Raw genomic sequence first — 24,704 nt, forward strand, 5'->3', positions numbered from 1 at the left:
AGAGAAATTCTAGTTTGTCGAAGAAGTCTTTTTTTTCAACGGAAATCTCACTTTCCTGATTAGTCGTGAGTCTATATAACATATTTACCTATATATTTTAAAGGAAAGAAGAGAGAAATTTTAGTTTGTCGAAGAATTTGTACCTTTTCGAGAGGGTATTTTTTTATTTTACGACGTCAAGAGTGGGATATTTTCAATAGTTCATGAGCCTATCTGTGACAGAAAAAAAAAAAGAAAAACATTCAGAGGTGGTACGTAGAAAAGGATAATATGAGGAAGATTATTATGATCTATACAACTCTATGTTTGCTATAGAAGCTACCTACCCTAGAAAGGTTCTCATGGGTATTCACCATCGTGGTAAGTAGAGATAGACTCGTTGCTCCTCATCAAATAGGCTTTATTATTCGGAATTATAGGCCACCTTCAATAAAAAAAGACTTATTCTTAGGGAAAGGAGCTTACTAGATTCAATTAATCCACCTTCAAGAGAAAAAGGGCGATAGCAACATCATCCAGCATCTACCATTAAGTCCATCTTTAACAAAATGGGAATCATGGGTTGAAGACTTGGACTAATAATTTGAAAAAGCATCATGGAACAAAAGCTAAAACCCAACTTAAATGCATGATTCAAGCATATTCCTGCCTAAAGCCCAAATTACTCCTCCTGGAGAGGCTAAACACTTGATGAACAAGAGGCAATTCAGCACATGATAAAGATCTCCATCATAGGGAGAAGATGAAGCTATAGAAAGGTTAAATTAAGTGTTAAAGAGCAGTATAAATCTTCAAACACTTCACTCAAGATGCACATATTGCATTTTAAGAAGGTAGACAAGGACTTAAATATTGCATTTGTTGTCATGAACACATGAATCACTTCACATTGCAGCGGACGTTTAACAGAACGTGATAGCAGTATAAGAACAATAACTAGGTCTAGTTACAGGACTTCCCATCATTCAGATTTTCCAAAATGAGACAACTATCAGCTTAATCCGACTATAAGGAATGATGGCGAAACCAAAATGACATACTATAGAACTATGTTTACAGAATATATCAGTATTCAGAGTTTGTTACCATGCGATATCACAAGCTGGAAATGGTCAAAAGCAAGCCAAAGTGATCGCTAGGCAAAACAGGAAGCACCAGATTCTGCAACTCTCCCCGAACTCTCTTCTCCTTACAATAAGAAAGTCCAGGTATTGCTTCCATTCCAATCATTTGGATGCTTTCAATCTTGAAATCCTGCAAGTTACATATGAATCGGTCCAATCTCTTCTGCAATGTCCGATTGGCTGATAACATGCGGTTGGCCTTGGTATCGTAAGTCCAACCATTTTCTCCAGGCTTTAGCTCCATCCAAGCATCAATCCACCCCTCCGGTAGGGGAAAAGGGCCATCTAGTTTGTCATCCCAGTTCATGTCACCAGCAAATATAACATTAGGTGAGCCTTGGAGATGGTTAAGGGATTCATTCGCCTGAGCTACGCGTTCCTTGCTGTACATCTGATCCCAGCGAGGAGGGGCAGGACAGGGGCTCTCTAGATGGCTTGTAGCTATGAGTAAGTTTTTCCCATCTCTGATTTCGATATCAGCTAAGCACAACTCTCTACCCATCACAGAATTCATGAATGGTTTGCTGCTAAATGATTTTATAGGCAACTTGCTCATCTGCAACCAGTAGAGGTCTTTCATACTCACAATCCTAAAATACCTTTCAATGCAATTGCCTATAAGAATAAAAACACTCTGAAAAATCTTTAAAAGAAAGGATAATTTTAACAGTCAGTTTGGTTGGTAAGAACAAATTATTTTGGAATATAAGAAATAGCTTTCAGTAGTTGAATAACATTAACCTCAGAATAAGACAATGTTCTCAAGTCTGCACATTTTCTCTTCAAGTCAATAAGAAGCTAAAGATGTGTACTTAAAGAAAGACAAAAGTAACACTTATGAATAGAAGCCGAATCATGCTTGTAAATTGTATTCCACAAATGACATCATTTCCAAAATATCATTCTAAGTTTTCGTTCTCCCAACGGTGAGAAAATAGGTATAAAATGACCAATTCCCAAATGTACTGGGAATGAGCTAGTCCTAAATGGCCAATATACAAAAGGAATTATGAAACAGATGATGAACAGAACAAACCACATAATGAATAACTCTGAATGACCTATACTACTGCAAAATCATAAGAATCCTCGACTGCAAGACCAATATGAAAATCAAACCTGCATGCAGAAATATGGTGTCTCAGCTGCAGTTTCATGTGGCAGTGAGCATTGGTATTCTCTCCACCAGTTTGAGCCTTGAAAAAGACGATAGATATTTGGGGTCACTTCCTGCAATATGTTAACCATGGTAATAAAAAGATCAAGCATCATGTCAGAGGAATATGCAAGTCTTCTTGAGGTATAGTTCAAAACTAAGACAGACCTGGAAACACACAACATCAGGTGTATGTTGCTGAATAAGGTTGCCAAGGGTTTCCATTCTCCTGTAAACCTCCAGATCTTCACGAAACCAGACATTGTAGCTCATGATTTTAAATGTGCTCTTAGCCAAACTGAGGTTGGTATTTCCTAAATTATAAAGCTGACCAACTTGAGAGTATAATAGCAACAGTAGCTTTCAGCATAGAAAAACATCAGAAACAGTCAATTCAAATTTCAAATTTTCAGAAGCTGTGCTGAATAATTTAAATGTGCAAGATATTATCACATAGATGGTACTAATGGTTTATGTTCCATCAAATTGCGAAAGAAAGTACAGGCCTGAACAAGATGTTGATTAGGCCAATTCATGAACAACAGTCCAAGTTTGCAAGATAAAGGAAAGTACAAATGTGGGCATTGTCATATATTATGTATGCTCAGCAGTCACAACAGTAATGAATCTCACTATCTTGTCTTCTGTTTGACACCTTCCCTTATTGTTGCCTAGTGATCAAGACAACTACCTAAATTAAAACAGACATCTATATTTCTTCTAAATTTTATTTCATGTCTAGAGGAACTTTTGAAGACCCCTCCTTTGTTGCATGAGCCAAACCTGTGGCTCTGACCGCATTAGGGGTGCAAGTGGTCATATAACCCTGTTATCTATAAGTATTTTGTGCACTAAATTTTTTTTTCTCTTGTTTCTTTACTACATTGCAGTAGATCCAATAGGCCAGGAGTTCTGACGTCATTGGTGGGTAATGTGCAGGCCAGAATCCCAAATTTGGCCCGAACAATCTACAGAAAAAGGAACCAGTATGGCCTATTTTAGATTGTTTCATCTGAAACAGGAAATCTGTCGAGTAATCCTTACTAAGGCAAATTTACCTGGAAAAGCTACAGTGTAATAGGTGATTTTGTCTTAGTTAGCCATACAAGCAGGACTACTTTGGACAGAGCAAGAAAATGGCAAAGTTGAGATTTTGTTAAACTAGGAAAGCCCTAATCCCAAGTTGATCAATACAGTTAAGATGGCTGCAGGTGTCATTGCCATAGTTATCTGCTCTTTGTGCTAAAGAAAGTGAATAGCAATGTAACTCATACTACGTCATCTTTGTATTATCCTAGTTTCCAGTGAGTACTTGTGCTAATCACCTATTCCATGCAACAACAGAACAATAGTGAAGAAAGATTGATCAGTGCACAATGTTCATGCTAACACGAGTTCTGCAGAGGCTAGATGTATATATCCTTACCATTTTTACTGAATAGGTTCTTTCCAACACTCAAACTCATGACCACTTTGGATGTGACACCCTCCAAATAACAAAATAATAGAGGAATTAAAATTTATTCGAACTATATTTGTTGATGAAGCAAAATGTGGCCAAAGATCCATTCTGAACCCTGTGCCCTCTGCAGTGAAATAAAGCTAATGGTCATTTGGACTAGAAGGCCATATTTTTTGCTACTGTTTTCCATTTGCATTGTCAATTAACATGATCCTCTTTGTGGAGGACATCATACAAGGGTCACATCCACCCTGATTGATTGCACTAGAACATATGTATAATATGATGATGATATTTACAATTTGAATAGAATTATATCCGAACCCCATTGGTGTGTCTTAGCTAAAAATTTTCAGGAGGAAAGAGAAACTTACTCACATTTAAGTATCTCAGATGCTATGAATGACATCTAAAAGCTTTTTTCCTTGAAATGACGTGACTACTTGAAATTTGGTTTACAACTGTTCATGAAATTTAATTGTCTGTCTCAAATCTAGCTAATAATTTGACATCAGTATTTAGAGACTGGCAATTGATATGATTTGATATAAAAATGTAAAAATATGATAACTTTACAATGGAGGTCTCCCGACTTCTGGAAGCGCTCTATAGCCAAACCAATTTTACGAAAATGAGGGTCAAGGTTTAAGAAATTGTAAGCAGGTGGATGGGAAGACAAGATGTCACTTGATGTCTAGGCACTAAGCAGATAGTTTTTTAAAAAAATTTAAAAATAATACATAAAATCAATAAAAAAAACTATTGCGTTGCTACTTAAAACCATAACAAGCCATTGAAATCCACAATTCTGGCAACATTTACAACTAGTTTGATATCAAAGGCAACCTACAATAAAAATTATCAAGGCAAACACCTAGGCAAAACAAACCAGATCCTAGTCATGCTCCATCTAAGGTGGATTGCCGAGTGATAAAGTGGATGGTGATAGATTTTTCTTATGTTGATGATCTAAGACAATAACAAATACTTTTCTTGAGCTACAATTATAAACGAGTTGTAGTGGAACAGAATTATATTCAGACCAAATTATCTACTTGATATCAATTCTATGTAGAATTGATCTGATACCTTTACTTACTAAGTTTCTATGAATCATGCTATCTAATTACAAAGGAAGGTAGAATTAAAAAAAAAAAAAAAGGTCCAGCATTTACATGAATGGGCAAAAACTCAAACTTTCTTAAAACAACACGTTGCAAAAGTTTCACGTAATTCAATAGTTCTTCATTAAAAAGAATATAAGTTCTGACTGAAAGAAAAGGAGAAGCTTTCTCGATAGAATAGAGGATAATGTGAGAACAAAAATCCCTCATAAATTGGTCCAGAATTGTATACAAGTTCTTCCCTAAAAGACCATTTCAGGCCTTCAGAAAAATGAAAACAATTGTGCTCCTCCAATTTTGAAGTCTACATTATCTGAGTACCTTGGGATATAATGCGTCTCTAGACTCTACAGATTTCTTACACTTGGAAATTTCTTAAAACAATCAAAAGTATCTATTTTCTATTAGCATATAATGCCCATTATACCATTGGATGTTTTTTTTTTACTAGACCAGTACAGAACATCCATGCTTTATAACAATTAATCTATTGAAACAACACATATGCTTCAACTTGCCACTTGGAGGCCATTCTCAATAGAATTTCCTAACATGCAAACATTCAAGATAAACCCTTACCGGTCATTCTTAAATCAATTGTTCCATTGTCTCTATCTTCTGCAATGCACCTTCATTCTTATTCCATCTCAATAAAGGCTTTTCTTGCTTTCTTCTAGGACTAAAAGTAGAAACTACTTTACAATTTCAAAGCCATAGTAGACCAGCTATTTCTCGCCAATTACAGCAAAGATAGCAACATGAACAAGCCCAGCCATAGAATTACTTCAAACCCATCCTTAAATATGGTGGAACTCAATTATGCTTACTAGAAAAATACACCTTTCAGTCAGCACTCAATTGCCCGCCCATCCCATTTTCCCCCAATCTCCATATCAAAGAAAGCAACTTGTTCTATCTACAAAAAAATATAAAAATAAAGCAATGACAAAAACGACAAGGAAAAGAAAAGACCCACCTAAATCCAAAGACGTTACTTCCTCCTTACTTGCTACCTTCTCCTGATGGCGATCAGACCCATCAAGCAGTGCCGCCCGGCGCTTACGGCTGCATCGCTGGAGCGGGAGGAAGACGGAACCGACGGAGGGGTCGGAGAGCTCATCTGGGTCGAGACCAACGTCGTAAAATGTGGAGGAGGAAGCGACCCTGGTGCCGCAGACCTCGCAAGAGGTTGATGCCGGGGTGTTGGAGAAGGTGCAGGCACGGCAAGACCAACGAAGAGAGGAAGAAGAGGACGAAGAAGGAGAAGATGAGGAGGAGAGAGGAGGAAGGGAGGGAGAGAGGCAGATTTGGCAGGTGGATTTCTGGGAGGGAGGATTGAGGAAGGTGCATCGAGAGCAAGCCCAAGACGCCATTTTTCCGCTTCTTGCCAAGGGCATGAGACTAGCCATGTACATTTAAAACATTAAAAGTACTTGGGCTTGGACATAGAGGCAAAGGCCGGCCAGGGGCTTCACTGATCCCGGTTCACTTCAGGAATAAGATTTCAAAATAACATCTAAATATCATAATTATTATATTTTAAAATATAAGTATTATTTATCAAAAATATATTTTATACTACACACTAATCTAATTACCAATTTATCCTAATTTGACTCCAATCTCTCTCAAATATTTTATTATAATTTATCACTTATTTTTTGTCTCTTTTAAATATCTTATCATAATTCATTACCGTTTTTTTTCTCATCATAATTTATCACTCATCCCTAGTCCGTCCTATCATATATTTTTATTTTATACTAAATAATAAAATTTAATTTAAACAGCATAAATTTCAATAATTTAATATTTTATAAAAGTAAGCACATTTTAAAAGGTATAATTATTATTATTAAATATAATTTTAATTGTATATACTTAAATATAAATATAGATATTAAAAATTATTAATAACGTAGTATTTAATTGATATAACCATTAATCATAAAATTCTATTAAAAAAAATATATTTATTAAGATTATATGTTATGTCACACATTAACTAATTACTAATTTACTCACGATATCTATCTCATCGATCTATTTTATATCAAATTAAATAATATTTATTATAATTTCACAAAACATAAATATTTTACTTTCTTTTACTTTATTTTATATCATATTAAATATAATTATTACACTATTATTTTTAAATATTAGTGAATATGAGAATAGTTATTTATATAATAAATCTCTCACGGTGGTAGTAACAAATAGGAATTGTTATTCCTATTTTAACTATATTCTATACTAACAAAGTTATTAGGTTTTATTTTAAAATTGAACTCTTAAAATGAGTTCATTTTTAATACTAGATGCACATTTTTTATAGCGATATATACATAATTTACATAAGAGATGTGTATAAGAACCTATATTTACTAGTTCGAAAACTAAAAAGTTATTTTTTGTGCAAATATTCTTAGACTAAGGTGATAATATCAAACCACATTAACATTAATTAAAATTATACTCACTTAAATTTTATGTCTCTTCTAGCGTAACTGGAGTCATTATAGATAAATTAATGTGTATCCAAGAAACGCATAAATAAACCCGTATGAATTAACCCATATTAAAATTATGCTCTATTAGAGTTAAGATTTGGCATAGACTAACCTTGTATAGGTCAATCTAGGCAAACTGTCAGATGTGTACTAATACATTAGTTATGTAGACGATTTTAATCTTAGTCATTTAAATTTTATGATCATTTTATATTTACTTTTAATCATAATTAAGATTATCAAATATATGTAATTGATAAACTAGCATACATCCAATAAACTTCTGAATAGACATATATAGATCAGCCCATATCGAAACCACACTTTATTAGGATTGAGATTTAGTGTAGGCCGATCTTATGCAAGTCAGTTTAAATAAGCTATTAGATACGCACCAACACATTACTCATGCACATTCGGCAATTTAATCTCACTTAAATTTTATGGCACTTTTAATTTCTTTTTGACCGTGACACTAACAATCAAATACGTGCAATTAATGCATTGACGTACTTTCGAAAGACGCTGGAAGAAACCCACATAAATCAGCCTATATCAAAATTATGCTCTATTAGTGTTAAGATTCAGTAGACTGATTTTGTGCAAGTTATACTGAGAGAGCTATTAAATACACACTAACATATTTGTCATGCACATTCGACGGTTTCAATCCTACTCAATTAAATTTTATGACCCCTCTTTATTCCATTTCAAGCATGATCAGAGTTAGATACGTGTAATCAATACGTTGGTGTGTATCTAATGGGTACAATTTTATATTTCTTTTTAATCTTAGTCATTTAAATTCTATGATATTTTTATATTTCTTTTATTTATGAATGAGATTGTTAAATGTGTGTAATCGATGCATTGGTATGCATCCAAGAAACTCCCAAATAGATTTGCATTGATCAGCCCATACCAAAATCACACTGTATTAGGATTTAAAGTGTAGGTTGATTTTGTACAGTTTAGTCTGAATGAGCTATTAAATATGCACTAACATATTCAGTAATTTTAATTTCACTTACTTCAATTTCATACCACTTTTTATTTCCTTTTGAGCGTGATTGTCGCCATCAAATGCATGCAATCGATGTATTGACGTATTTTAAGACGTTCAAACAAACCCGCACAAATTAATCTAAATCAAAACTATGTTCAATTAGTGTTGGGATTTAGTGTAGGCTGACTTTATGCAGGTTGGTCTAAGCAAGGTATTAAATACACATCAATACATTTTTTATACGCATTCGACAATTTCAATTTTACCTAATTAAATTCTATGACCCTTTTATATTTCCTTTTAAACATAATCGGAGTTATTAGATACATTTGATCAATACATTGGGTATATCTAATAAATATCTAGATAGACCTACATGGATCAACCCACATCGAATCTATACTCTATATGAATATTGTTACTTTGGTGAGATGAAATTTTATTTCACTATAAGATAATAGTTTTTAATGAAAAATAAAAAATTTGAAGCCTTAATCTTTTGTTTATATTTCTAGGGGTGTGGGTAAGTGAACAATTTTAGATATGTGTAATCAATACATTGGTGTGTATCTAATGAATATCTATACAAACCTACATGGATAAATCCATATCGAATTTGTGCTTTATATAAATATTACTACTTTGATGAAGTGGAATTTTATTTTACCATAAGATAATAATTTTTTATGAAAAATAGGAGCTTTGAAGCCTTGATCCTATGTTTATATCTCTTTATGCCTAAGGTGTGAATGTTGGGACATATTATATAAAATAATAATTTCACTTAGACCTCGTGAACTATCACTATTTTTTATATATACTTCATAAACTTTTTGTTACCACACACCCTGTTATCCAGAAAATTTTGGTTTAAGTGTCCATATAGTTTTTTTTCTTAGTTCAATGGGGTATATATATATATATATTTCTTAGTTTATGGGGTGCGTGTGATAGTTTGAAAGGTCTAAGTGAAATTATTATTTATATAAATATAGAAAAGTAAGCAATATGATATCCCATTTGGTTTTTATAATTGAAGATGACTGGCTCAAAAATATCTAATTTTATTTCAATCAAATGAGAGAAAAATATGATCGCCTTTACTATTTTTATGATTGTTTATTTCTTTAATAATTTCATGATTTTTTATAGATTAGTCAGCCATATCTATTAACGTCAAATACTTATCGTTAGTTTCTATATTACAGAGATTTATCCTTGTGTAAATTTACATATGAAATATATATGAAAATTATATATATCAGTTATATTAGATAGAAATACTTAAATTTTGTATATCCAATCACTTTCATCCAATATTAAATAAGATAAATATGTCACAATACTGAGTCAAATGTTCAACCATATCTTTTTAAATAAACAAATAAATCTATATCAATATTGTAATAAAAAATCATTGATGGCAAAAAGATTAATTTTATACAAATAAGATTATTTTTATTTGTAATTTGCATTTTTTTTCTACACCCAAGAAAATACAGTAAAATAGTCTAAAAAATTATATAATTTTATCATTTAAGAACCTTTAGGTTAGTCATAGGCTAAACAAAGAGTCAGCCCTCTCAATAACTCTGTCATAGGAAGACTTTAATCAAAACATCGAATTATCTAATTCAAACTCTAAATTATTGGGTTGTGTAACCACTCTTCTAAGCCAACATAGTATTGAGTCACCGAACTAAGCCAAAGAATATGGAGCCTTCTTTAAAATATTTTTTCATACTTTTTTATAGACATTTATATTTAAAATTAAACATGTGACTTTCTTACTCGCATAAGGAGTACCATTCTAATTATTCCTTAATATAGTGATTACATTGTTTAATTACTAATAATCATTCATTAATTACACTCTCAAGATATTAAGAATTCTTATGTATTTCTATGAATTCAAAACATATTACATATTGAAAAACTATTACTAAAAATTATATATATTCTTTGAGAAAAGATTCATAAGTGTTCAAAAACAATAAAAAGAGAAGATTAACTACATTTGAATTATATACATGAAAAGATAATAAATTATACAATAACCAAATAGTTATCACATAGCAAGATAATAAGTTGTCTATGCAAACATAAAATAAAATAAAAATAATTAACTAATTATATTGCTTTGAATTAACCTTAAAATCAAATTTCAAGTTATCATCAATAATTTTCACAAGAAACTCAAAACTATTATAATGTCATAATACAAGTATCAGTCACTTCAATAAGTAATAAGATCTCTTTTAGTTCTCTTATTAGGTGTTTTATTTTCAATAAGTATGTCAATATGGAACATGAAAAGTTTGGTTACAATGGAACCATTATATCTTAGTCAAATTATCGATGTTAAATTATTGCTTTTATAACTAATTAACTCTTATAATAAATAAGAACATGAGATATATATGAATTTTATTATTATTATTATTCTTTGGAGCTCATAGAATAAGTTGGTTAAACAATATAAGATTCATCTCAAGATATAAGGCTCAAATGAGTTTATTATTTTATCAATATCACGATCATATACTATACATAATATAATATTACGTAATATATGTATAAACTTTTCAGTACACTTATTATAAGGAGGAATTGAACCTAAAACATAAATTTCATAGCATCATGCTTTGTTACAAAAATATCATTTCGATGAAATAAGATTAGTAAGTAAAAAGTTCAACTATCACTATCAACCATTTTTTTCATCATTGTTTGGGAAAATCTAATATTAAAATAAGTCAATTTTAAATCTATCCAAATTGTTCATTATATTATTGTCCCACTCTAAAAATAAAAAAAATAATAATGGATAAGAATTTATTGACATATAGCCTTCTAAATAAATATTACATATGCTCATTACTAAGATATAGTAGCGGCGATGTATCAACATGTGATAAGAGGTTGCGGCTTTAAGCACTCACAACTATAAATTTTATTATAAAAATATTTAAAATAATTATGCATATATGGTCATACTATTTTGGCCCATTATTGTTTATGATGACCAATTTATAGTCATTTCCTAAAATGGCTGACTTATATGTCTAACTTATATACTAGGGAGAATTAATCTATACATAGTTTATGATTATTCTAAAGACTCATGATTAATCAAAAAAAAGTATTATGCATATAAAACAAATAGAAAATTAAATTAATCAATTAGAAAATTATATCATATAATTAATTTAAAAATAATAAAAAATTAAATATTAGCTATATTTGGATATTATAAATGTTATGAAAATAATGAATAAACACAATAATTAACTGAGTAATAATAGAATGACGGTAAATTTATTTCCTAATATTTACATAAATATAATCTCAAACCATCATCAACCATTTTATAATTATAATAGAGTTAAAGCAATATTTATTCCACTCTAAGTTATATATTTTTAAGCCTTGTGCACTATGCACCATATGATCTTAAAAGCTATCTTTTTTGCAAGCTATTATAGAGAAAACATAAATTTAAAACTTAATTTGCAAGCTCATCAAAATCTAATATACCTAACCAAAATTTGAAAATATTTTTTTGTGTATTACACCCTTCTAAAATATAATATTTGTGTATATATTATTAAAGTTGATGTTTGCTTTATTATCTTTTAAAACACTTTGTTTTTACATAACTACTCATTTGAATTTTTACCTTTTATATAATTACCTCTCAAATGTAACTAATTGTTAAAATTTTATTAAGTTTACTTAAAAAAAAATAAAAATATACTTATTGTTATTTACTTGAATGAAACTGACAATATAACTTGAACTGGTTTAAATTATGTCAAGCTTAACTAGAAATGATAATTACATGATACTTTACAAGATATCAAAACTCAATATTTTAATATCAATTAAATAGAGGTCTAAATATAGACCACCTTAACGTGATTAGTTTATTTCATTAAAAAAAGAGTAATTTGATATGTTAATAGATTGCCATCCAATTATATATATATATATATATATATATATTGAAGTTGTGAAATAAGGTTAGTTGTAATAAGCAAAACTGCACAATCGAAGATTGTGCTTAAGCCTATTGATATTTCACTCTTTAGTGATACCAAAGAAAATACTACAAACTAATTGAGTTTTTAATCATTTATTTCAAATGCAAATAGTTTAATATATCGAGTTTTGGTCATGAATGAGTCAATTTGTCTAATTCAATTATTAAATTGGTCATATCTGTATTTGTTCTTCTAATCTTTTTTTTGGTAGAACTTTCAACCTATTTAAGTGAACAGTTTGAATTAGAGAGTATTTGGTTGCTAGAAAGTGAGAAAAATAAAGCACGCACTTTTAGAAACTTTTTTATTTTCAATGTTTGATAATAAATCAACGAAGTGATTTTCTTTTTGCGTACCAAAATTATTTTAATTCCTTTTTTTGACTTCCTTTCTTTGAAAAAAGTCACTTTAGTGAAGTCAATCACTTCATTAAACTTTACTTACTAGTATTAAACATATTCTTAGTTTTCTAGTTAATTTAAATGTATTGCAATAGCTAAAATAATCCATCTACTAATTAGACATGATCATTAGGCCCGAGCTGCCCGATTTTAATCGAGCTAAGCTCGGCCCGAGCCTGATTTAGGCCTAGTCTGATCCAATCCCAAGATGATAGTGAACAGCATAGGTTAAGCCTTTGCCCACTTGGCCCAACCCGATAGCCCAATATACTACTCTCATCTATGGCCCGATCCATAATGCATACATATTTCTATAATTTTTTTAGTCTCATATTGGATATTTAGTAAACTATATATCAATATATATAACTATGAACAATGGAAGATAACTAAAATATCTTCATGTGAGCCCATTAAACTCAGCCCAATAAGATATAATATTTTTTTATTTTTAATATATTATGTTAATCACATTATACCTAACACAAGCCCAATATCTAATGGGCTAGTGGGCGATAATGAACTAGAATATTCTAGCCCGGCCTGACCCTACCCGCCTAATGATCACATTTATCTACTATTAAAGATGATACGTCAAATACAATAGCACTTAGTTTGGATGGAGAGAATAGAAGAGAAGAGAAGAAGATAAAACAAAAGAACATAAACTAACTTCCTAATTAAGAGAAGAGAAGAGAAATATGTTTACTTTGTTTGATTTAAAGAGAGAAATGAAGATAAAATAACATATTTATCATTATATTCTTTTATTTAATATTTTAATTATTAAAATAAATTAGAACAGGCTATAAGATCCATAACTTTACTCTTTTAAATAAATAAAGTTATGATAACAAAAATAAAAGATATAAGTAATATAGAAGAGTTATATTATTCACAAGCTATAATATAGGTACAAGTTATAATATCTAATATATAATTATTCCACTTTAAAATTGTTAATAGAATCTAAAACATTTAGGTAAATAGTATAATAAGGACTATATTTGAAATATTAAAATATAAAAAAGTCTATGTTTTCTTTTTCTCTTCCTTTCTCTCCATTTCTCTCCACTTTTGTTGGAAAAAAAAATTGATCATCAGAGATTATTATTTTCTTATTTTCTCTTTCTTTCTCCCTTTCTCTCTACAAAATTTAATCCAATCATGAGAAAAATATTTTCTTTCCAGACTTTCTCTTCTTTCTCTCTCCTATTCTCTCTATCCAAACATGGTATAAGTGTAGGTAAGTGTTTTAACTTTATTCAAAGATGATCAGGATAGCTTAATCATGATTAAGCTGATAAAATACCATTACTATTGGATAGAAAATCTAATAGTTGTGAATTTAATTTAAACTACATGAGAATAGTGTTGAAGTTTAAAACACAAGAAGGTAAATTATAATTTGCCTTTTTTTTTAAAAAGGAATTTTTATGGTTATGGAGTTCACAGGTAAAGAAGTTAATAGTCTCATTAAAAGCACTGTGTATATCAATGTATGTGATATGTTAGTGCAATTAATTATTCATTCCACTATCTTGATGCATTGCAATGGATGCCAGCTATGTTTTCACATGAACAATGTACTTTGTGCTTGAATCCCAAATGAGCCATAAATATATTATTAGTGAGCCCACCACCACTTTGCCAATCTTCCAGCTTTGCTATGTGATCAAATATCAATTATCAATCCAATTTATGCATGATATAATTAATTTATAGCTACTACCAAGATGGTTCCTATAAGATAAATGCTAAAAAAAACACCCTAAATTTTAATTTGATTATTATTAACACTTCATTATAAAGGTTTTTCTACGGTCCACCTCAATATTTAGTTTTTATGTCTAAAAATATTCTGAGTTAAATTTAGCATAACAACAATGGGCAGAATAGATAATGACTATCCATTCAGTTAGTTTAACTCATATTAGAGTTCAGAAGCAAAATGTAGGGATCGATCTATAAATACATACACGGTAGAGTGATATTCGGTGTTTTTAGTTAGTTTCTTAAAAGACTTGTCAAATATTATTTGACCTACTATTTGATATCATTGTCGTTGAAAAATATATTTGTATCATTAAAAGAAGATAAAAGGGTTTCTTATTCATATATATATATATATATATAAATAAATAAATGACTAAAGATCCTTCTTTTATTTTTGGAAAATTTAAAGGGTAAAATATTTATCACTAAATTTTTATAACAAAAAGAATAAGATTTTCTTTTCTTGTTTTTCTTGTATTATGATAGTAGGTAACATTAGGGAGTTTTAGAACAATTTAAAGCAATTTATATTATATAAAAATTCCTATTTAAAAGTTGCAAGTGGCAATTATGTGAAAAAACCCAATTAGAGGACTGAAAATTGTAGATTGGACTATAGATCATGTTGACATTGGTTGACCTTCCAGCAGTTACATTGGATTCCTGCGGTACGGAATACTTGGCAGCCCCGGATTGGATGCCTAGGTGCTGAGTCAGAATAAAAGCTTAGTGCTTTTATTATCTCAAAAACACCCTTAGTTAACTTTAACCTAATAATAATAAAATTAAATACAGGGTGCTTCTGACAAATTTGCTCCAAGGTAAAGATCAAAGGCAGTAGTGGATCCACGACTCCTCTGCTTCTTCTTGTGGGAGCCACCCGCATGTGCGAAACTCACGTTCAATTTGGACCGTCGGCTCTCTCATTGGTGGATCAGGAGTGCACGCAATTAACAAATGGAAGAGCGGGAATCTTGTCGCAGAGCATCGAGATCGGTTAGTATAATCGACAAGGCGGGAAGGCGGGAAGGCGGGAAGGCTTTTACCCATAGATTTCCTTCCGTAACCCGTATGTCAGCCGATCTCCTGCGTCCCCGATTGCATACATTTCCTGCAGTCGTTTGTACTTGCCGGCGTTTGGTTGGCTCCATGGAAGACTTTGAAACAAGGTACTTTAGATACATATATATATATATATATATATATAATAGATTAATTTTTACTTTTATCTGAAGAGGGTACATGAGAATGTGGTTTCAAAAAGGGTATGCTTGACTGTTCTAAATCATTTGCTAGTGCATTTCATGAATCTTAATGCAATGAAAGCTCCAATCACCGGTGAGAATAGGTGTGGAAGCTGGTTTGATTAACTCCAACCCAACCCCATCTTTGTGCCCTAGATACGAAAAGGATACGTGTAGATTTTTTTCTATAAAAAAATTGAATATGATTACATATATATATATATATTTGTCGAATCAAGATTCGAATATTCGGAATTGCAAAAATTGACCTGACTAGATAATTCGATACAATAATCTGGCTTTAAATAAATTTGAATTTAGACTACTCAGTTTGGGTTATAAATAAATTAACCTATCTAATTCGATTAGTAAACGGATCGCTTTCGTGTTTATTACCTCAACTCAATTAATTTGTTTATGACACGATAACTAAGCTAGACGTAATTAAGGAAAATATAAAATTATCTTCTTTGCTGGAGTGTTGTGATAGTAAAGATAAAAAGTGCAAATTTTGGGCAGCCAAAACCGTTAGTTATGATCTTCATTTATTCGGAAAATAACTTAGGGGTTGAGATGGACCAATAAGAATATGTTTTGATCACAAATAAAAGGAGAAGAGAATGTCAATCCTCTTTGCTGTGCGCAGAAAATCTAGCCACTGACATATAGCCATGTTTATAGCCTTCTAGTAATTATTTTTTCTACTATATCTACATCTCTTTTGCCTCTATATAAAAGCATAACTTCTCTACATGTATGCTATTCAATTCTAGTAATGAAAGAATTGTATTAAAAGACAGGAGCTTTGAGAATCCTATTGCCTTCAATTTTCTACATCTCTTCTTATTTTGTTATCTCTTATTTATATTGTTTCAAGGTTTACTCCCACTGTGTGAAGAAGATGTAGTGCCGCATGAACTAGCGAACTGATTAAAATGTTGATATGTGATAAGTGGAATCAAAGCGATATTGTTGTGATCTATGACTTACTACTGCAATCGATGACATGTTATTGCAATCGGTGAACCATTGTTGGTATTCTTTCTATGAAAAAGGAAACACTCCAAATGCAATAAGAGAAAGTAGCCCACACAGGACTTTGTACTCGTGGAAGATCGCTTATTAATGATGGATGATTGCTTTGGGCACTCAGATGATCACTTTAGTGTTACTAGAGAACCTTCGCATTAGATTTGAAGGGAATATGAGCAGTGGAGGAAAGCATCCAAGTTGCCATGGATGCCTTCAAAGTTTAGTTAGCTTGATTGATAAAATAATAAGAGTTGCTGAGGCAACTAGCTTTGAAGAATTGCAATCCAAAATCAATCAGGTCGTTGATATCAAGTTGAGAGTCACCTTCCTAGCAAAGATTGTGACAAGCAGAGATCTATTTGTGAAGGACGCACTTAGATCGTGTATCCTAGAATCACTCGGGTTTAAGATCATGTGTGATGCGAAAGAGGTCGATAATTCCTTTTGGAGGATCGAAGTGGTATCTCGAGATGTTGAGGCTTGAGGATGAGGGTGAAGAGATCTAAACCACATCCATGAATTTCACCAATGATGCTTGTTGTGGTGGTGTTGACTTTCGTTTAAGATCGACAAAAGTTTTTGACATATCAACTTGTGAATGGATATAAAGCATGAGCTAAATGTACAATTCTACTTGAGAACGTTGAGTTCTTGCACGAAAGTAGGGTTATAGAAAAAGCTTGTTGGCTTGTGAGGCTCGACTTGTTTAGAGCTTGACTTGAGCTCTAAATAAGCTGAGCCACTTTAGACTCAACTTGCTCAAGCTCAGTTGAATAGACTTGATATATAATATATGAATGATATATATATATATATAGAGAATTTTTAGCCTTTTTGCCCTATATCAAAAATTTGATAGATTACATATGCCCTTATAACCATGTTTCCCTCTAAATACATTAAATTAGTTTTAGTGGATTACCTTAATAGAGTTATTCGATGTTTAGATCGGGAGCCGAGCCGAGCTTGTATGATTGAGCTCGATCTGAGTTATATTAATTTTGAGCCAATCTCAGCTCATTTACACCCACACATAAAAGAACTTATAAAAATTAAAGTATAACGTGACTCTCATCGACTAATATCTTTAAGAATTTTATTTACATAATTATCACTATAAAACTTTCAAAATATTAGAATTGCCACTAAATTCTTATATGAACAATTTCTAGGTAACTATAAAAATTTAAATAATGCGGTGGCAATTATAATATTTTAAATATTTTCTATGGCAATTTATCTATTTGTGATCAGTATAACTAATTTAATTAATGTAGTCGTATTTACGTTAGGTATTACCTCGAACCAATCCGATCCAACTTCAATCCTGCTAATCCGACCAGAGATTGCCGCCACTCCGTAAGATCTACCCATCCCTTACTTTTCCCCTGACAGCTCACTCTCTCTCTCTCTCTCTCTCTCCTTCTCTACAAAAGGACACCGACACCCACAGCTCTCACTACTCTCTACACTCCCCATTCATCACAACCCAACACAACACAAACACCTCTCTCTTTCTCTCTTCTTTTATTCATTTAGAGAGAGAAGTGAGAGAGAGAGAGAGAATGGGCAAGAAACCCAATGCTTCCTTCTCTCTCCTCCCCCTCCTCGTCGCCGTCGTCGCCGTCTTCACCGTATCAGTGGTCGGCGACAACCCCTACCGCTTCTTCACTTGGACCGTCACCTACGGCGACATCTGGCCTCTCGGCGTCAAGCAACAAGTCGCTCCTCCCGCCACTACTCTCGCTTTAGAAACAAGAAGTTTATTATCCAAGGGGATTTTATTTTTATTCGCGGATTTTCGCAGGGTATTCTCATCAACGGGCAGTTCCCGGGGCCGCAGATCGAGGCCGTGACCAACGATAACGTCATCATCAACGTCTTCAATAAACTCCCCGAGCCTTTCCTTCTCTCCTGGTATACCCCCCAAACTATTTTTTTTTACATATAGGACCCTACGTTGGGTTCCGAATGCAAATTGGATCAATTTTGGGTGTGAAATGTAACTTTCCCTCGAAAATATTTAAATTCCAATATGGGACATTCCTTTAAATACAATTAAATAGTACTTCCCGTGATCCATGGTGGGATAGTTAATTGGTCATCCCTCTGACCGCTGCTGTTGGCCTTCTGGGGCAGAGGGGCAATATCGAGATTTGGGAAATTCTTGGCGTTTTCCCAGCGGGAATATTCTCTGTTTCTGGATTAATTTTTTTTTAATTTAACCTCTTTAATTATCATGTGATCTTATTATTATAAGCTAGTGAGTCACGAGATCTTGACCCAATCTAGGATTGGATCTAATTTAAGGTTAGATCTGAGAAGAAGAAAAGAAAAGAGAGAGAATGAGAGTGATTGAAATGATAGTAGATTAAAATAATTTGTTTTAAAAGGAAAATAGTAATTAATAAATATTTGATTAACAGTCCATAATCTAACTGTGGAATATAGATCAGTTGACAAATATATCCATATTTGACTTCCAAAATATGAGAAATGGGAAACTAGTTAAATCACTACATATATATTTGGGTATAATTTGAGTGTTTGACCAAACTAGAACTCTTTTTTATTTATTTTTAACAAAATATATTATCTCTTAAATTTATTATCAAAGTAAGTCTAATTCACTGTAATCTTAAGAAAATGCTAAACTAATCAGCGTTTTTAAAAATGTTAATCATTTATCAATTTTTTTTTCTTAACTGCTAAAAGATTAAGTTAAAATAATTTATATATATAAATGCTAAATTGATTAGTATTTTTACTTAGAGATAAAATACTAATTAGTTCAGTATTTTTATTAGGGCTACAGTAAATTAGACCATGTTTGTTAATAAGTTTGAAGAGTAGTCTATTTTGGTAAAAATAAATTGGAACAAGACTAGTTTAGTATAAATTTGGATACTATCTGAATACGAATATAAATATGCATGTGAGGATGGATAGACAAATCTAAGTCCATCTTCCACAAACTCGGATACAGAATTTGATCATGTTAAACTTAGTTACACTCCATCTCCATTTTTGCTTTAGAAATCATTCGTATGTATATCGCTATACGTCTCAATTGATCATTCTAAGCTTTGCAGGAACGGAATACAGCAGAGGAGGAGCTCGTGGCAGGATGGAGTTTATGGCACAAACTGCCCAATTCCACCAGGAAAGAACTTCACATATGTTCTGCAGATGAAGGATCAGATAGGCAGCTACTTCTACTTCCCTTCTCTTGCCTTCCATAAGGCTGCTGGCGGATTCGGCGGCATCAGAATCCTAAGCCGACCGATGATTCCTGTGCCATTCCCTCCTCCAGCTGCAGATTACACTCTGTTGATTGGTGACTGGTTCAAGGCTAACCATAATGTAAGCCACTTAATGGCAACATTTCTATATCTTTTTTATCTGCAAAGAGGACTGAGAATGCTGAATTTAATTATTTAAGATTCATCAGATTTCATGATAAGGGGTAGGGATGATAAGTTCAGATGCTCAAAATGCCTCTAATATGCTCATCTTTCCATTATCTATATGCTGATAGGATTTTCAAATTTATCTCTAAATCTGGCCTAGAGACTTCGTTAAGGCCTAAGAAATGGACTTGAATTTAAGCAGGATAACATTTATTTCCTTCATTGCTAGTGAGGTCTAGGCGGCTATTAAAATTAAGATCACGGTAGATCTAATCTCTTATATTTTGCACCTTCAATCTGCATACATGCCTTCATCAATACTAAAGAATATTTCTTTTTCAACAGAGCCTGAAATATACACTAGACAGCGGGCGAAATCTACCCTTCCCCGACGGGATTTTGATCAATGGCCATGGGTGGAACGGAAATACTTTCACAGTTGAGCCAGGTATACATACTGGCATTATTGATTCATTCTTCCTTTTAATTCATTGAATCAATGATTGCATCCAGTTCACCTATAAAATTTTGACCAATTAGACTTTACAAATCTCCACTTTTATAGGTAGAACTTATCGGTTTCGGATATCTAATGTTGGGCTGACAACGTCGTTGAACATAAGATTTCAAGGCCACTTGATGAAGCTGGTTGAGGTTGAAGGATCTCACACCCTCCAAAGCTCCTATTCTTCACTTGATGTCCATCTCGGCCAGTCCTATTCTGTCCTTATTACAGCTAATCAGCCATCACTAGACTATAGCATTGTGGTCTCGACCCGACTCACCAGTACCGTGCTTACGACTGCCGCAATCCTCCATTACAGTAATGCTTGGGGGAAAGCTACTGGTCCTTTGCCGGGAGCACCTACTATTCAGATCGACTCATCCCTCAACCAGGCCAGATCTATTCGGTATAGTCTTCAATATTTTCTCTCTTCTATTTCATTTCAGCATTCAATAGAAACCTACTATAAGCTTCTGATTACTTTATTGATGCAATATAACTTATAATCAGTACATGTAAGTAAAAACTGAAGTGTAACATTCAATCATTTTAGCTTTGTGGGTTTCTAGCTTTCTAGCAGACTCTGAAGCTTGCTACCATGCAATGAGTGTTATGAACGAGTTCTATTGCACTTAAACATGTAGAAATCTCAATCAATATTTTGAAGTTGATGATCACTCTCTGAAACTTTACTATCTTGAAACCAGATGGAACCTGACAGCTAGTGGTCCAAGGCCAAATCCGCAAGGCTCATATCACTATGGACTTGTGCGAACCACCAGAACTATAAGGCTAGCAAACTCTGCACCTATCATCAATGGCAAGCAGAGATATGCAGTCAATAGCGTCTCATTCGTTCCAGCTGATACGCCGCTCAAAGTTGCCGACTTTTACAAGATTCCTGGAGTATTCTCCTTGGGAAGTATTGCTGATAACCCGACATTCGGGCCTGGGTATCTTCAAACATCTGTCATGGCAGCCAATTTCCGGGATTACGTCGAGATTGTGTTCGAGAACTCTGAAGACAGTGTGCAGTCGTGGCACATTGATGGATATTCCTTCTGGGTTGTTGGGTATGATCATTCTACAGAAAACCTATATATTTTTTTTCTCTCTCTCTCCTTTATCCCTTGTTATGTAACAAACGAATTCGTTTGCAAAATGCAGAATGGATGGAGGTCAGTGGACGCCTGCGAGCAGAAAAGGTTACAATCTTAGAGATGCTGTTGCTCGTTGCACTGTTCAGGTATAGCAATGCATTAAAGTGCTTCTTTAAGCACTACTAAGGAATGATTTATATAGTTCTCGTCCTTCTTATGATTTCCTTCTAATACTACTGCTATCATCAGACGGTTCATTGTTCTTTATTTTCTTTCTTTCTTTCTTTTCTTTCAGGTGTATCCTAAGTCATGGAGTGCTATTTACATGCCTCTGGACAATGTAGGCATGTGGAACATTAGATCAGAAAACTGGGCCAGACAATACCTTGGGCAGCAGTTCTATCTCCGCGTCTACTCTCCGGCGAATTCATGGAGGGATGAGAATCCAATTCCTAGAAATGCTCTTCTCTGTGGTCGTGCAGCAGGGCGTCGAACTCGACCGCTCTGATCTAAAGAACTTGCAGTATTCATCCCATTCTGTCACGAGAGGGTGACAGAAGTTTGAAGAATGCTGCTAAGACCTCAGCTTAAGTCTGCTATTCTTATTCAAATCAGAGTTAGATCATCACCCTTCCTATCTTTACTTCTCTTGCCTCTTCCTCCTGCAGCATTTTGCAGTTGAGTATTTATGTACCAATCCTGATGAGGATATTCTTGCTTAATAATTCTAAACACCTTTGATAAAAATCTATTAGGAGTAAACTTGACCTTTGGTGAGACACACCAAAGTTCAGATATGTTCTTCAATCCAGAAAATAGAAAATAATGTTTGGTGTACCAATGAGATGTTCAACAAGATCCTCCCTACTGCTGCCATTTCATTTGAGAGTTCCAGTGCACATAGAAACTTGCCAATCTAAAAGAGTGGTCATGTGTTACATCACTCTATTGCAGCCTCAGATAAAAAAGTTAATATAAAAGCTTAATTTTTATATAATAGACTAACAACATATATTAGAACTAAGTGATTTTTACATAATTATCACAGAAAACTTTCAAAATATAGTAATTCGCACTGCATTCTTTAAAATATTATTATTATAGTATGATTAATTTTTAACAGTATATTTCTAATAGATTATTATTAAAGATAATAAACATATATATAAATGACTAAAATACCTCCCATTTTTTAAGTTTAGAGTATATTTATCGATAATCTCTGTCTCACATAAGATAAAGATACATTTCGTTATATTATGATATTGAATCTAATATTGGATAGCTTTTAAACTATTTTAAATAATATATACAAGGGTAAAATAGTCTTTCTAGATCTAAGTTGTTTTTAATAATAATTAGTTAGTTTAACTAACATAATAATATTTTTGAATGAGATTTTGGTGGCTGTTATGTAAAAATCCTTATAAGTAATTACATTTGGACTCTCTCTATTGCTTATTTTCATAGACTTTTTTATTTATTAGTTTATAACACTTTAACTCTCCTAACTATTTAATATCTTTCGGTGTAAATAGAAAAACATCAAATTACTATTTTATTTAACTTTTCTTTTCTCTCTAAAATAAGGGTAAAATGGTTCTCAGAGTGTTTAAAATTGACCACATGATAATCACTGACAGTTAATAAATGGATTCGAGTAGGCTAAGGATTGTCAGAAGCCGGTGCTCAAAGTTCAGATCCACTATGAAAACTAAAGTATGTGTTCTCCGAGAAGAGGTGATGACTACAAATAAATTCATTGGCAATACTAGTGCAACTATTTTAATTATTTATAGTGGTATAAGAGAGTTTATATTGATATAAGTTATTCTAGTGTTTAGTTGTATACTAGTATAATATGTAATAATTATATTTAATACAATATGAAGTTGAAATAATATTTTGGCAAAGACTAAAATACTTTTTATAATGGATGAATGAAGAGGAGAAGAGAAGCGAGAGCGATTGAAATAATAGTTGATTGAAGTGATATATTTTCAAGAGTAAAATAGTAATTAATAAATATAAAAATATTAGATGAAAAAAGAGAGAAGAGAAAAATAGATATTACTATACTAGTATAAACCTAAATGGTTGCTTATTTGCTATACAAGAATAATAATACTTATATCAAAATAATTATACTCTTATTCTACAAATAAACAAGGGTAAATACGCTCATAATACTGGTTGATATTTAAAATCTTCATTGCTGATTTCTTTATAACACATAATATTTTCAAAAGTATAAAATTATTTATATATATATATCAAAAAACTAATAAAGCTACATATTAACTTGCCAATATAAAATCACTATAGAAGAGGATTACAATGACTCTCTTTTATATGATGATATAAGTTTTTAAAGATTATAAAAGTAGGTTATGACAGACCATAGTCTATTATAATTTTTTTAAAGTGAAAAGATAATCTAAATCATGCATATTTATAATAGAACAAGGCTCTTTACAATGAGACGGTTATACATTGAGTTCTCTTTAGACTAAAAATTTAAAAGTAAGCAATTTTCTAATGACGGAATGTCTTAAAGTCATTTTAATAATCCATTCTGATTGGTTAAGGTGCAAATAGATATTTATCTTAAAAATGACATTGTTTGGAAAAAAGATATTATAAGAAATTATAACTTATTCTCTTATTATTTCGCCTAATTTTAACTTATTCTTATGTAATTCAAATTTAATGACATGGTAAAAGATCACAATCATTTGTAGTCAACAATCTTATGGTGTCTTAAATGATAATTCAAACTTGAAACAATAATTATAATAGTAATTATAT

At 32.0% G+C, this 24,704-nt stretch overlaps 2 protein-coding genes across 2 annotated transcripts; one reads left to right on the plus strand and one right to left on the minus strand.

Annotated features, from left to right (window-relative positions):
• Window positions 1-828: 828 nt before the first annotated feature.
• On the minus strand, window positions 829-6,277 carry LOC140758799 (uncharacterized). Its single transcript, XM_073095101.1, has 4 exons — window positions 5,843-6,277; window positions 2,449-2,594; window positions 2,244-2,354; window positions 829-1,680 (listed from the first exon to the last, which is right to left on the minus strand). Exons 1-4 carry the CDS (start codon window positions 6,273-6,275, stop codon window positions 1,096-1,098), a joined length of 1,275 nt encoding a protein of 424 aa, XP_072951202.1. The 5' UTR covers window positions 6,276-6,277; the 3' UTR covers window positions 829-1,095.
• Window positions 6,278-18,330: 12,053 nt separating this feature from the next.
• Window positions 18,331-22,737, plus strand: LOC140758624 (L-ascorbate oxidase homolog). Its single transcript, XM_073094857.1, has 8 exons — window positions 18,331-18,602; window positions 18,689-18,798; window positions 19,974-20,244; window positions 20,637-20,739; window positions 20,857-21,202; window positions 21,504-21,869; window positions 21,964-22,042; window positions 22,192-22,737. Exons 1-8 carry the CDS (start codon window positions 18,447-18,449, stop codon window positions 22,402-22,404), a joined length of 1,644 nt encoding a protein of 547 aa, XP_072950958.1. The 5' UTR covers window positions 18,331-18,446; the 3' UTR covers window positions 22,405-22,737.
• Window positions 22,738-24,704: the final 1,967 nt, after the last annotated feature.

This window comes from Typha angustifolia, chromosome 4 (genome assembly GCF_048772165.1).
Source record: "Typha angustifolia cultivar Huaian chromosome 4, ASM4877216v1, whole genome shotgun sequence".
In the NCBI taxonomy this organism is placed as follows: domain Eukaryota; kingdom Viridiplantae; phylum Streptophyta; class Magnoliopsida; order Poales; family Typhaceae; genus Typha; species Typha angustifolia.